Source organism: Hypanus sabinus, chromosome 1, assembly GCF_030144855.1.
Source record: "Hypanus sabinus isolate sHypSab1 chromosome 1, sHypSab1.hap1, whole genome shotgun sequence".
NCBI lineage: Eukaryota > Metazoa > Chordata > Chondrichthyes > Myliobatiformes > Dasyatidae > Hypanus > Hypanus sabinus.
This window is the reverse complement of record NC_082706.1, coordinates 33,408,629-33,422,866: the sequence shown is the minus strand read 5'-3', so window position 1 is coordinate 33,422,866 and position 14,238 is coordinate 33,408,629. Positions and strand designations below refer to the sequence as shown.

The window sequence follows — 14,238 nt, the reverse complement described above, 5'->3', positions numbered from 1 at the left end:
AAGACGGTGCAGCATTTAGAGCTGCAGCCCCACCTGGGTTCAGTCCTCAGCTCGGAGTTTGCATGTTTTAAATTTTAAATCTTACTCAGAGATACAGCGCAGAACACACACTTCCAACGAGCCGCACCGCTCAACATCCCATCTATTTAACCACAGGACAATTCGCAATGACCAATTAACCCACTAACTTCGGACTGTGGGAGGAAACCCACGTGGTCACGGGGAGAACGTACAAACTCCTTATAGACAGCGCTGGAATTGAACTCCAACCCTCGGGGCTGTAGTAGTTTCGCTCTAACCATTACTTTTCTCAATGTGGGTTTCCTCTGAGCTCTGGCTTCCTCCCACATCCTATCAACGGGGGAGTTAGGTGCAGTTGTAGAGCACAGAAACAGGCCCTTCGGCCCGTCACACCCATACCGACCACTTTGTCCACCGGCACTATCCCTGTTTGTTTGCACCAAACATCGTAACTACGTCCTGACGATTCAAGTGTCTGGGCTGGTGCTTAATTGGTTACTGCTAATTACCCCTGATGTAGGTTAAGTGGCAAAGAACTCCAAGGGGAATAAATCTATTTTAGTTAAGTTGCAGACGTACAGGGAGATGAGAGGTGTTACAGAGCAAATGGGAATACTTGTCTGGAATCCAGGGTGGAGTCTCCACCAGTTTTATAATAAATAGCTGCCACTGGACCCAGTGGCCTGGCTCAGTGAAATTACTAGCAGACAAGGTGGTCAAACCAGCGTACTGATGGGGCAGTCACGTTTCAGGTTCCGTCTGGACAAGTGTGCAGGCTCTCAGTCCAGATGGAGGTTCTCGACCCCCAGAACACCGCCTGTCCATCTCCCTGCAGATGCCGCATGACCTGCCGACTCCTCCAGCGGTTTTGCTCGTTGCCCTAGATTCCAGCACGTGTGGTAAAACTAGGCTCAGTGACTTCCACTGGGAAATGAAGCTGGCCATTCTTACCTGGCCTGTGTGTGAACCCAGATCCTCAGCGTCTTAACTGCCCCTGAAACAGCCCCTGTATCCACACACAAATACACACACAGTTCAAGGGCAATAAACAGACCCTTCAGTGACAAGACAAAATTAATAAAATCCCTTTCACTGACAAGCAGGTTTCCCTGAGGCAAGGTGGGAGACAACTCGTTTAATTTTTAACCTTAGTGACGAGCTTTAAATTGCCATTTCAGGCACACTAAACAAGGATTCACTGTGCACCTGTGAATGCCATTGTCTCATCTCTGCATTCATTACGGAAATCACACGCTTCAGAATGGGCTGACCTTACGAGAACCAACAGGCAGATTAATCAAGAGAGCCAGAGGCACAGTTAGGTATAGAGTTCCAGCGTGCTTCTGAAGGCAATGAGCATTCAGTCAAGATTACCAGCCACCTGGTAGGAATCATCCGGTGGGGAGGGTGAGGGCCGGGAGATGTAAAATGGGTCACCTAGGATCAGGTCTCTTTTCCCCTTTAGGTGGAATACGTTACATCCCACAGCTCCAGCCAGCGTTCATGTTCTCGGTTTTAGCCGCTGCTCACTTGAGGGGCAGCTTTGCTGGTGGCGACTGTGCCCCTCTTTCAGTGGAAAGGCATCGGTATCCCGAGAAAGATGAAATCTGCAGATGCTGGAAGTCCAAAGCAACACCCACAGAATGCTGGAGCAGCTCAGCAGGCCAGGCGGCTCCTATGGGAGAGAGTAAGCAGCTGGCACCCTGATGAAGAGCCTCTATCCGAAACATTGGCTGTGTACTCTTCTCCAGAGATGCTGCCTGGCCTGCTGAGTTCCTCCGGCACTTTGTGCGTGTTGATGAGTATCCTGAGCTGCTTCAAGAGGTCCGGTTGGAAAGCATTGAATTCGGGTCCCTGATTCTCTGCTATAGGGGAGCGATGCAAACCTCTGGCCAAAACTGTGAGAACTGACAGGTTCGATCGATATTACTCAAAGACACATGCCTGCACGCATATGAACACACAGACAAGCATGGTTTTCCACTAACAATTTGATAATCAGACGTGTAGATCTCAATCCCATTCATAAGACAACGCGGGCAAGATTCCACCTTGCAATGAGCCCCTCTCCCTATGTCACAATTGGGTTTCTGTAATGATGACCCATGAACTGATCGGTAAGTATATAAAAGCCAAGTTTCGTCACCATGCGAGGACACACCCAAGTGACCAGCGCACTGATGATGTCTCCTCGCACGGTGACAATACGTTTGCAAATGGATTGCCAACCCAACCATCAACCACCCGAGCTACACATTTACCGAGTTATTTCCATAAACACAAACACACTGAATAAACCCATTTCCCTTCAGCTTTCAGCTTCGATTGGTCAAGGGCTGTGATCCCTTCTATGGTCACTGAAGCTTTCGGCCATCCCTACCACGGTCTTCCCGGTTATGACATGGACCTCGTGGTACAACACCTGTTGTGGTTGTGTGGCATGTGCCTCCACTTCCAAGTCTGATGGACCTAGGCCCATGGCCCACTGTTGTCTCTAATATCCAGAGCAAGATACCCAAAGGTAGGCCGATGGACCTAGGCCCATGGCCCACTGTTGTCTCTAACATCCAGAGCAAGATACCCAAAGGTAGGCCGATGGACCTAGGCCCATGGCCCACTGTTGTTTGTAACATCCAGAGCAAGATACCCAAAGGTAGGCCGATGGACCTAGGCCCATGGCCCACTGTTGTCTCTAATATCCAGAGCAAGATACCCAAAGGTAGGCCGGTGGACCTAGGCCCATGGCCCATTGTTGTCTCTAATATCCAGAGCAAGATACACAAAGGTAGGCCACTGACACTATCTCAAGGAAACAGAGGGGGTTCTCCTTGGCACTCCATCTAACATTTAACCCTCAGTAATGCTTTATTTTGACTGTGGGGGCTTGCTGTGCACAAAGCGGTTGCTATGATCACAGTGGTCACTGCACCCATTTTTCGTAACCAGCTACAGGCCATCCCAAGGCGATGAAGCTGTCCGGAGGCAGAAGCCTCCGCATGTCTCCCCCTGCCCCCACCCACCCCGTTAACGAGCTTGCTTCTACATCTACTGGCTCAACAGTTAACAATTAAGTGAGAGTGAACGGCAGACATCAACAGGCCCAGCATGTTCCCACCCAATCCGGCTTGAAACAAGAAACACGACACCATCATCTGTCAGCTAGTGCAGTGCGGAATTCTCTTCTTTTGTTTCAAATCTCTGCTGCCTTCCAAAAAAAAATCAGTCTTGGGTTTTGTGGCGTTCTCCTGTCTGAGCTCTCCAGCTATCACCTGTCAAGGCTTCCCACCTCTGTTGGTAGGAAACTCTTGAGAATTTAACTTGAGTGCGTTAATGATTAATGATAGAGTAGCATAGCAGTGTAGCAGTTAGGATGACACTTCATGTGTCAGCAATCACCAATCAAGGCTCAGTTGTAGGAGCTTGTATGTTCCCTCTAGGACTCCACTTTCCTCCCATATTCCAGAGGCGTACGGATTAGGGTTAGGGATTGAGCTGTGGGCATGCTACGTTGGTGCTTGGAATTGTAGCAACACTTATGAGCTTCTCCAAGCACAATCCTCAGAGTCGGTTGTTGACGCTAATGGCACATTTCACTGTGTGCTTTGATGTGCGTGTAACAAATAAAGCTAATCTTAAACACACATAAAGCTCAGCAAAGTGAGGTCCGCTGCGTTGCTTCTCTATGCCCTCACGCCGGCTACTGCTCATGCTCCAATCCACGGCGCACTTGGTAAACAGGGTAACATCTGCTATCGTCATGTCACAGTTCAACACCGGTGTCGGGACGTACAGAGCACTGTGACCTGATGCTCCACGATCCTCAGCTCTCATAGGACACAAGCAGAGCAAAGTCACTGCACATACACACACACACTCTCTCTCAACACTCTACTGAACTCCCCAGGGATCAGATAGTCATCTCCCACAGCACGACTGGGACCTAGGACCCAGAAAGAAATAGAACAAGGGTGCAGCAAAAAAGTGGACAAAGTTTTAAGGTGCGATGGAAGAGGCTTAGTGACGGATTTGGGAATATGTTTTTAACCCAAATGATAGATGGGTCAGAGAATCTCACAATACTGAAGAATCTAGACAAATACTTGAATTTCCAGGGCAGAGCAGACTATAGGCCATGGGATTGGTATAAATGTGCTTGGTTTTTACTTGTTTTATATAGAGATACAATGTGGAGTAGACCCTTCCGTCCCTTCAGGTCACAGTGGCACCTAGCAACCCCCGACCGACAACTCTACCATGGGATAATTTACAGTGACCAATTAACCTACCCAGTATGTCTTTGGTCTATGAGAGGAAACTTATGCACCCGAGGAAAACACATGCATTCAACTGGGAGGACAGGAAGAGATTCCTTACGGAGAACGCCAGAACTGAACCCCAAACTCCGACACCCTGAGCCGTACTAGTGCTTTGCCGACAATGGTCAGGATGGGCGGAAAAGCCAGCTTACCTGCAGTATGGCTCCATGAATCAGTTCATGATTGGATGATTCCTATTGATACCTTTGATGCTTTTTGTCACTTACCTACACTGGGGTAACTTGCAGTGGCTATTCAATCCAGGGAGCACCCAGGAGGAACACACACAGTTGTAGGGAAGAGGAACTGACTCCGTAGATAGTACTAGATGTCAGGATTGAAGCTGCGACACTGGAGCTTCAAATTAGCAGCAGTAACGGCAGTACCACCAGTCTATCCTGGGATGAAGGAGCTGCCTCATCAGGAACTAAATAACGCGAGGCTCCTTTATTAAAACACACAAGATTCCAAGGGAGGGAGCAGGTTGGAAGCTGAATAAGAATGCGTTCACCTCATGGGTGAGTCTAAGACTTCGGGACGTAGATTCAGAATATGGGCTGCCCATTTCAGATGGAGATACAGCATGGAAACAGGCCCTTGGGCACAAATGGTCCATGCTCACCAAAATGCCCAACAAGTTGGTCCTAATTGCCCATGTTTGAGGAAGACTTTCTCCTCTCAAGGGGGAGTTCTTGGAATCCTGAACACCAGAGAGCTGTGGAGGTGCAAGTCCCTGAATATCTTTATGGCTGATATTTGGTTTGCAGTGGGACAGGGAGATGACCCACACTGAAGGGCCAAATAGCCTTCTCCTGACTTCCTTTCTTCTGCTCACAACAGCACAAGTGGGCTGACCCTGTTTTTCTTTCCTGAGCTGCTGCATTTTTTTGGTTTTGGAAAAAAAGATCTAGAACGTTCCCTGCAAACAAATGGGCTCTGCATGCAAAGTGTTACGGGAAGCCATCCAATATCCCGGCAGGATTACAGAAAGCCCTGGAATCAGAGAGCACCGACAACCCTGAGTCATAAGTGCCAAGTTTAGCACTGTAGCTTGAAAACAAAAGGAAAAAAAAGTCATTGTTGCTTCTCTGACACACCTTTAGGGGCTGAGAATGAGATCAATTTTTACATCAATCACCTTGGAACAAAAGAGGCTGTTGTGTCAACAGGCTGCTTGCTCGCAGCAACAGTTGAGGGGCGACAGGGAGAGGAGAACGAGCACGACCCCGAGACGACGAGAAGCTCAAGAACTTCACTATCACCCCCCCCCCCCTTTTAACTTGCATCCTCCCAGAGCTGCAACACCACTTCATAACTCAGTCAGATCCCCAGTAACGTTATTACTTAATACCTGAGGGGTTTTTTGAATAAGTACATCGAGGGGAATGAAAATAGGTAGAGGGGAACACATTAAGAGACAAGGAAGAGTGAAACATCGAGGCGAGTGCAGAGGTAAGCGCCGGCTGCCTGTCTTTTGATCGCTGGTGGGATCGCTCTGCTGCCAGGGAAGGGGGACTGCGTGTCCTGCCACTGTGTCCGAAGAATGGTACCCAGGTTTTCTGTGTTTTGGATATGATTATGGATAAGGACTTCTTCAGTCTTATAGTTTTTTATATTTTGTGTTTTTCTTTCTCATATCTCTCTCATTTTGTGTGTGTGTGTGTGTGTGTGCGTGCGTGCGTGCGTGCGTGCGCGTGTGTCTGTAATGTGCCTTTTCCATTTTTGTTTGGTTTTTGTTGTGCGGGCAGGGGCAGGTGAGTTGATGATCACCCTTTCTTGGTTTCATGGCTATCTGGAGAAGGAGAAACTCAGAGTTGTGTACTTTGGTAATAAATGGACCTTTCAGCCTTTGAAAAAGAGTTGGCAGAGGGATTGGAATTGGTATGAAGGAGCCTCACTTGCCACTTCTCAGTAATAGCATGAGGAAGGAGGTCTGAAGACCTACACAACATATTAGGAACAGTCCTTCCTCTGTCAGTCCATGAACTCTATCTCGCTATTCCTCTTTTGCAATATATATTTTTTAAACATTGTAACTTATAGTAATTTTGTACGTCTTGCACTGTGTAGCTGTCACATAACATATTTCATGACATAAACCTGAATCTGATTCTGTTATTGTCACTTGTACTGAGGTATAGTGTAAAATTGGTCTTGAATAGTTTTCAAGCAAATTAATTCATTACACACTGCACTGAAATAGAACAGGGTAAAACAATAACAGAATAAAGTGTAGAGATCATATATGAGGTAGATTGCGAGGACAAGAGTCTAGCTTATTGTACTAGGAAACAATTCAAAGGTCTTATCAGAATGTCCTTGAGTCCTGGTGCTGTTGTGCTTTCAGGCTTTCTGCCTGATGGGAGAGGGGAGAACAGATAATGTCGGGGGGGGGGGGGGATCTTTGATTATGCTGGCAGTGAGAAGTACAGACAGATCCATAGAGGGGAAGTCGGTTTTTGTTAAGTGCTGAGCCGTGTCTACAACTCTCTGCAACTTCTGGTGGTCAGGAGCAGAGCAACTGCCAAACCGAGCTGTGACGCACCCTGATAGGTGCTCTCTAAGGTGAAGGGTCGATGAAGTGTTGGGGGTGGGGGGAGACAGGGAGAAAGGTAGAGTGATGGAAAACAGTGATAGGAGAGAGGGGAGGGAGGAGGAGGGAGAGAGGGAGTGTGTGTGTGTGTGTGTGAGAGTGTGTGTGAGTGTGAGTGTGTGTGTGTGTGTGTGTGTGTGTGTGAGTGTGTGTGTGAGTGTGTGTGTGTGTGAGTGTGTGTGTGTGTGAGTGTGTGTGTGAGTGTGTGTGTGTGTGTGTGTGTGTGTGTGTGAGTGTGTGTGTGAGTGTGTGTGTGTGTGTGTGTGTGTGTGTGAGTGTGTGAGTGTGTGTGTGTGTGTGTGTACAGTGTGTGTGTGTGAGTGTGTGAGTGTGTGTGTGTGTGTGTACAGTGTGTGTGTGTGTGTGTGTGTGTGTGTGTGTGTGAGTGTGTGAGTGTGTGTGTGTGTGTGTGTGTGTACAGTGTGTGTGTGTGAGTGTGTGTGTGAGTGTGTGTGTGTGTGTGTGTGTGTGTGAGTGTGTGTGTGAGTGTGTGTGTGTGTGTGTGTGTGTGAGTGTGTGTGTGTGTGTGTGTGTGTACAGTGTGTGTGTGTGTGTGAGTGTGTGAGTGTGTGTGTGTGTGTACAGTGTGTGTGTGTGTGTGTGTGAGTGTGTGAGTGTGTGTGTGTGTGTGTGTGTGTGTACAGTGTGTGTGTGTGTGTGAGTGTGTGAGTGTGTGTGTGTACAGTGTGTGTGTGTGTGTGTGTGTGTGAGTGTGTGTGTGAGTGTGTGTGAGTGTGTGTGTGTGTGAGTGTGTGAGTGTGTGTGTGTGTGTGAGTGTGTGTGTGTGTGTGTGAGTGTGTGTGTGAGTGTGTGTGTGTGTGTGTGTGTGAGTGTGTGAGTGTGTGTGTGTGTGTGTGTGTGAGTGTGTGTGTGTGTGTGTGTGTACAGTGTGTGTGTGTGTGTGTGAGTGTGTGTGTGAGTGTGTGAGTGTGTGTGTGTGTGAGTGTGTGAGTGTGTGTGTGTGTGTGTGTGTGTGTGTGTGTGTGTGTGTGTGTGTGTGTGTGTGTGTGTGTGTGTGATGTGAGAGTGAAGTAAAAACAAAAAATGCAGGTAACACTCAGCAGGTCCGACTGCATCCGTGGGAGGAAAAATTGAGTTAATTTTTGGGTCGAAGACCCCTCGTCAGAACTGGGAGGGAGATAAAAGAAGGTGGGGGAGGGGAGGTGGAATTGAATTGAAGGTCAAAGATTGAAGTCAGTGTTTCCGGAAGTCAGAGGTGCAACGTACACAAGTCTGGGCCAGTGAATGAAGGTTGGAGGTCTAGAGGCGGCCTGCCCTAGAAGCGTATCTGTGTTTGTAGGTAGAAGGGAGGATAAGGGCTAGTATTATTGTAGTTGCTTGTGTGGTTCTGCTGAACATTGTGGGTACCCAATTTCCCTCGGGATCAATAAAGTATGTCTGTCTGTCTATGCTACATTGGTGGCAGAATGGTTGACGGCACTAGCGGGCTGCCCCCAGCCCTCCTTAAGTAGCGTTGGCAGTTTCAATGCTCAAGTGATAAATGAATGAATCTGAATCTGTAATACCAGGATGATTTGTACTTCTGCGTATGGGCTATACCGTAGCCTACGCTGTAACGAGCATGCGTTGGTGTGTGCTAAAACGCTAGTTGGTGGTGAATTCATAGTGCACTACAATGGAAGAGGTGCAAGCCATTTGCAGCTTCACCTGGAAAGACTGGATGGTGGGAATGGAAAAACTGTAAGGTCAAGTGCTGCACTGCGTTTGGGAAGGGGCTGTGATGAAGAGAGAGGCTGATGGGAATGGGAGAATGAGTCGTGAAGAGAATGGTCCCTGTGAAATGCTGAAAGAGGAAGATGATCTCTGAGAGGGGAGTGAGAGAGGACAATTGTCCTGCACTAATCCTCTAACTTTGCATTCTCTTTGGAAGACGTAGGGCATAAGCCTGATATGTTGTAAGAGTCTAGGCTCTTCGTCAGAGATTCAGGACTGCGAGAAGCTGGATACTACCTGTGCCAGCTTACCCCGTCCCTGCCAACTTGCCCAACTAATGCCACGACATCAGCCACTCACTTGCTTCCTTCTTGCTCTTTTCATCTGACTCGTTCCTTTCATCATCATCCGTCTCTACATCATCGTCATCATCATCATCCTCGTCCTCATCATCCTCTTCCACCGAATACACAGCATCTGTTGGAGAAACAAGAACTGAGTCAGGGAACAGAGGTGAAAGGGGTCGCAAGCAGCACCCAGCTCCCTGCCCTGAGCCCAACCAAAGCGGAACACATGCATCAACATTACATATACACACTGACAGGCCATTTGTATTAGGGACAAGAGGGTTGTGAGTGTGTGCACCGTTAGTAAGTGTGCAAAGCGAGTGTGTGTTCAGGGTAATGACCAAGTTCCTGGTTTGCAGATGTCTATAAGCCAATTTTGCCTGCAGATCAGAAGGTACTCCAAAATCTCTGGGTATGGTAACCATACCTCCACAATACTGCAAAGAGCTGCATCAGAAGCACAAGGCTGATAAGGAGGGACAATGACCACAAGTAGCGTGAGAGAGAAAGAGGGAGAAAGTGTTAGAGAGAAGAAACTAGTTTTGTTGTTCGTAGCAATGTAAGTTTGCATGTACATCAGACTCTTGAACTTGATATTGTGGAAGGTCATTCATATAAAGGGGTGTTTATAAGACAAGTCTTCATAACCTGGGGATGGCCTGCACTGGTGAAACAGTCAGGGTGTGTGACACCTTGTTGTCGACCTGCATTGGGGCCAGTCTGGTTCAGCGTTCCATCCAAGTGAGGATGGTTTGGTTTAGCCTCTGGATTTTAGTTAGGCGGATGACTGAGATTGCTGTACTTATGGGTTAGGGAGAACCCTGTCTCCTCATGCTCAGTTTAGGAACAACTGGTGGTTTGGACTCTAAACTCTCTGGACCAGGGGTTCCCAACCTTTTTTATGCCATGGAGTCTTACTATTAACCGAGGAGATCCACAGAAGTGTGGGTGAGCTTCGCCAGAATGGCTCCTGGCGAAGTCTCCAATACGTGGGGAACTCAGCCATTCCAAGGCAGTGTTCCCCTGAAGTGAAGGGTGACTCCACTGACAGGAAGAAGCAAGGGTAACCGGCCAGGGAGTGCAGATCGAGAGACAGAGAGAGACATGAAAATGAGGCTGAGGTCTTTCAGAAGGGAGGTTCTGAAAGAGTCAAGGTGCGGGTGGGAAGTAGAGTGGGGAACTGTCTCTCACAGCCGATGGTCAGCACAGGTTCAACTGTTGGTGTGAAAATTGAGATTGTTTTCCAGAGAGAGTGGCCACAAAGTGGAACAACTGGGTAGGTGGGGTTAGTAAGGGCTGGCACAATAGTCTCCCACTGTCCTTAAATAAGGCAGCAGTACCCACCGCTGGAAGACATGGCTTTCTGGTCAATGTCATCCAGTGAGGAGGCTCCCACCCAGAGACTGACTACTAGTCCCAGGGAGCAGCGCAGATACCCAGGCATGGGTACTTGGGTTGGGACATGGACCTGGACAACAACTCTTCAATGTAACCTGCCCTTTCTCGACAACTGAAGGGCAACACTTCAGACTCTCATCAGGATCCCACCAGATCCAAAGACCCCTAGGATCCCAGACACCGAACACCAGGAACCCAGAAACCAGGACCTCAGGACCAGAGATGCCAAGAACCCAAACACCAGGATGCCAGAGTGCAAGAAACTCAGGCCGCAGGGGCTGAGGAGCAGAGACGGCAGAATGCCAGAAACCAGGACCTCAGGAACAGAGACGCTAAGACGCAAGAACCCTGGCCCCAAGACCTCAGAACATGGGAACCACTTGCCCTGTCCCAGATGGGCTCTCACGTACCAGAGACGTTGACGGCAAAGTGCGAGGTCTCGCTGCCGGAGGGGCCGCTGGTGATGCAGGTGTAGCGGCCGGAGTCCTCGCGCACCGAGTCGGTGATCTGCAGGTACTCGGCCGTGATGCGGGTGCGGTTGTTGGTGGGGAGCTGCACCCCGTCCTTGGTCCAGGCGATGCTCTGGATGTCCTCCCGCAAGCGGCAGCGCAGCTCCAGGGAATCCCCCGGGTGCGTGGAGTACGGCTCTACTTCCCCGCTCTGCTTCAGAGACACTGTGGAGCCAGGGGAGAGGCAGTTAGCACAGGGCACACCCGTCCCCTCCCTAATGCAGCGGGTAAAGCCGCTGTCTCACAGTTCCAGAGACCTGGGTTCAATCCTGACCCTGGCCGCTGTCAGTGTGGAGTTTGCACGTCACCCCTCCCCCCACCTCGCTGAAACCACATGGGTGCCACTGCCCCCACCCCATAAGCTCGTTTCCCCTCTCATCTCAAAAACCCAAGGGCTGGCAGCTTCACTCAATCTTCACGCCTGCAAGAAAATGAATCTCAAGGTAGTTATGATGCTTAGCTGAATAATGAATTTACTTTGAACTTTGAGCAGAAGGCTGTGAATTTTCCCAGCACGTGGTATAACCTGGGGGGTGGGGGGGGGGGAGAGAATGAAATGCGTTTTGTGTAGCTACAATCTGTGGGAGGAAGGAGCGTCTGTGGAGGGAGGAAAGGAACTGTTGAAATCTCAGGTTGGGACACTGTGTGTGCATGAGTGACGGGGGTGTGTGTGTGGGAGAGAGTGGAGGCAGAGAGTGGGGGGGGAGAGAGGGAACAAGTGAGGGGAGGCATGGGGAGTGGGGGGGAAGGGAGCACCATGGAAAGCATTCTACCTGGATGTGTTATTTTTCGTACGGCAACAGTGCTGCTGTGACCAGAAGAAACCGCGGGGAGTTCTGCACACAGCCCAGCACATCATGAAAGCAGCCATCCCTCTCTGGACCTGTCTACACTTCACTGAATTCAGTGATCAAAAACCCACCTGACTTGGACATTCCCCATTCTCCCCTCTCCTATCTGGCAGAAGGGGCAAAGGGCAGAAAACTCGTACCATTGGGCTCGGGAATAGCTTTTAACCCACTGCTGTAAATGGCTCCCTAATGCAATAAGACAGACTCTTGACTCCACAATTTACCTCATTATGATGTTACACCTCACGGTTCACCTGCACTACACTTTCTTTGTAGCTGTTACCCTTTATTCCGCATTGTTTACCCTTGATTTACCGCAATGCACTGTGTAATGGTTTGACCTGTATGCAAGACAAGCTTTTTACTATACCTCAGTACACGTGACAATAATAAACCAATTCCAATTGAATGGGGAAGAATATAGACCAGAGGGACAAGCTGATGTACCTGGCCTGAACACACTGTGGGGCTGCAGTGACTGCACTCACTCACGTAACAAAGTGACCAAACTGCTTGCTCCCAACAATAAAGGCATTGAAGAAGCTGCCCTCCCCCACCCTATTCTCTTCCAGGGGCTCTCGGCTGGGGAGCTGCTGAAGGCATTTCCTGACCTGAGGTGCACATGCCAGTGGCTCTCTCAATCCCACGACAGGAAGTGTGCTGTCGACTCAATGTGGCATGCAGTCCTTGTACAAATAGGCTCTGCGTGAAGCAGCAGGTCACAGCCAGCTTCCATACAAACCACAGCGTCTGACTCATTTAATTAAGGTAAAGTGGCTCTCTCTCTCTCTCTAATTCTCTTCACTCTATCACCATTCTTCTTCTCTTTCCTCTTTTAATGTCTCTTTATCTCCTCTGTCCAACTCTTCTCCTTTTTCTCTTCACTTCTCTTCTTTTCTCTTCCCTCCCTCTCTGCCATCCATCTTTTCTGCCACCTCTAGCCAGAAGAACTTCATGTACCCTCCCCGACTCCTGTCGCAGTGATCACAGGTCACTGGAGGTAGCGGCTGCTGGCAGGCGGAAATGGGTCCTCCATCATGCTTGGGCTTGGGAGAATCGCCATGACACCCACAGATTGGTAGCTGGCGGGCTGTCTTCTCCTGCGGAGCTGCAAAACCTGCCCACAGCTAGTCCCACTAGCAGCCCGAGGTACAGGACAGGAAGTCACACCTGGAACCACGAGGGGTCTCAGCCACCGAACGCACAGTGGAAGAAACTTCACGAAAGTGAGAAGAGGAGCTGGGGGGGGTTTGTGCAGCAGCAGAGATGGAAAGGTGGAGATCACGGAGGATCAAATGGCTTTGAGAATCTTCAACACGGAGGCCACTCGTCCCATCTTGTCCTTGCCAGACATAAACAGGTGCTCGCTGGGGTTTTGGAGAGCTGGAGATCTCCAGGGTCTGGAATCCGGTAAATTAGGGAATGCCGAGGATGGAGGAGGGGATCATGGCTAGGGGATCGAGTCTGGGCAGGAGCACCTGAATAATGCTGCTGAAACCCAACCAACAATGTGTAACCTGGCGATGGGAAGGCCATCTCATAATGCAGTGGCTGCCTGAAGGACAGGCATTTTGGTAACTGATACACTAAGGCTCCCGCTTTAATCACAGGCCATGGACCCCTCTCAACTCAGTAAGAGGGCAGGCAAACAAGCACGATCAGTAAAGCAGTTTCAAGTATTTGTACAAATGATGAGGCTAACACATGAACTGCTCCCAGGATCTCACCGTGTATGGTATCCCCTTGAGTACCTACTCGTGCCGTGCCAAGTCTGTCATATGTTTGTGCTGGCCACACGAAATCAACCTATCTTACAGTTCCTCCAACAGGGGACCCTGGGAGACGATGGAGCTTTGAGATAAGGAATTCAGAACAGACAAGAGAAAATATAATATTCAGAAATATTAATCCTCTGGAAGTGAGTGGAAGAGGAAGGGTGGGGAGGTGCTGGCGGTCCTCTGCAGCCTCACATATCTATAGAGAAGGCACCTGCCTTCTGAGTTCTGTCAGCAAATTGGAACAGACCAGCCAGACACTTGACAGAGACACCAGCAGGACTGGGCACCTGAGAGGAAGGATGTACCTGTGTCTTGGGTCAGAGAACCCTGCACTAACTCCTCGCCCACTACTTTGGTGCTTTGTTTGGTCCAGTTGGAAAAACACATCCTCCCCAGGTTACAACGGGGTTCCACTCCTCTGAGCTGTAAGTGTCCTGGACAGACTGCAGGTCAGAAACGCCACCGCGAATCGAGCGCCCAGCAGGCAGACGATGACTGCAGACCTGCAGCACATCCTGCCCTCTCCCAAGTGCTCAGCCGCAAGTCAGGAAGCCCAACTTCAAACCAGAGCGACACCCTGGGGCTGCGGGAGTGCCACCTTGTCAGAGGCACTGTCTCTAGGGTAACACACTAACTGATCAAATTGGTTTATTATTGCCGTGTGTGCTTTGCATATCTTCAATTTCATTACAACAGAGCAGTGAATGAAGCACAAGGGAAAATAGTAACACAATGTGAAATAACATGTTAC

General features: G+C 49.4%; 1 protein-coding gene across 10 annotated transcripts in view; it reads right to left on the bottom strand.

Annotated features, from left to right (window-relative positions):
* Positions 1-14,238, bottom strand: part of LOC132392444 (fibroblast growth factor receptor 1-like) — a 193,265-nt gene that overhangs the window by 59,912 nt on the left and 119,115 nt on the right. For 9 of the 10 annotated variants that reach the window (XM_059966296.1, XM_059966336.1, XM_059966341.1 and 6 more), the window contains 2 exons: positions 10,760-11,023; positions 8,965-9,081 (listed from right to left, as the gene is read on the bottom strand). In XM_059966296.1, coding sequence (XP_059822279.1) covers positions 8,965-9,081; positions 10,760-11,023 — 381 coding nt within the window. The remainder of the gene's footprint in view (positions 1-8,964; positions 9,082-10,759; positions 11,024-14,238) is intronic. The other variant, XM_059966369.1, reaches the window with a different exon arrangement.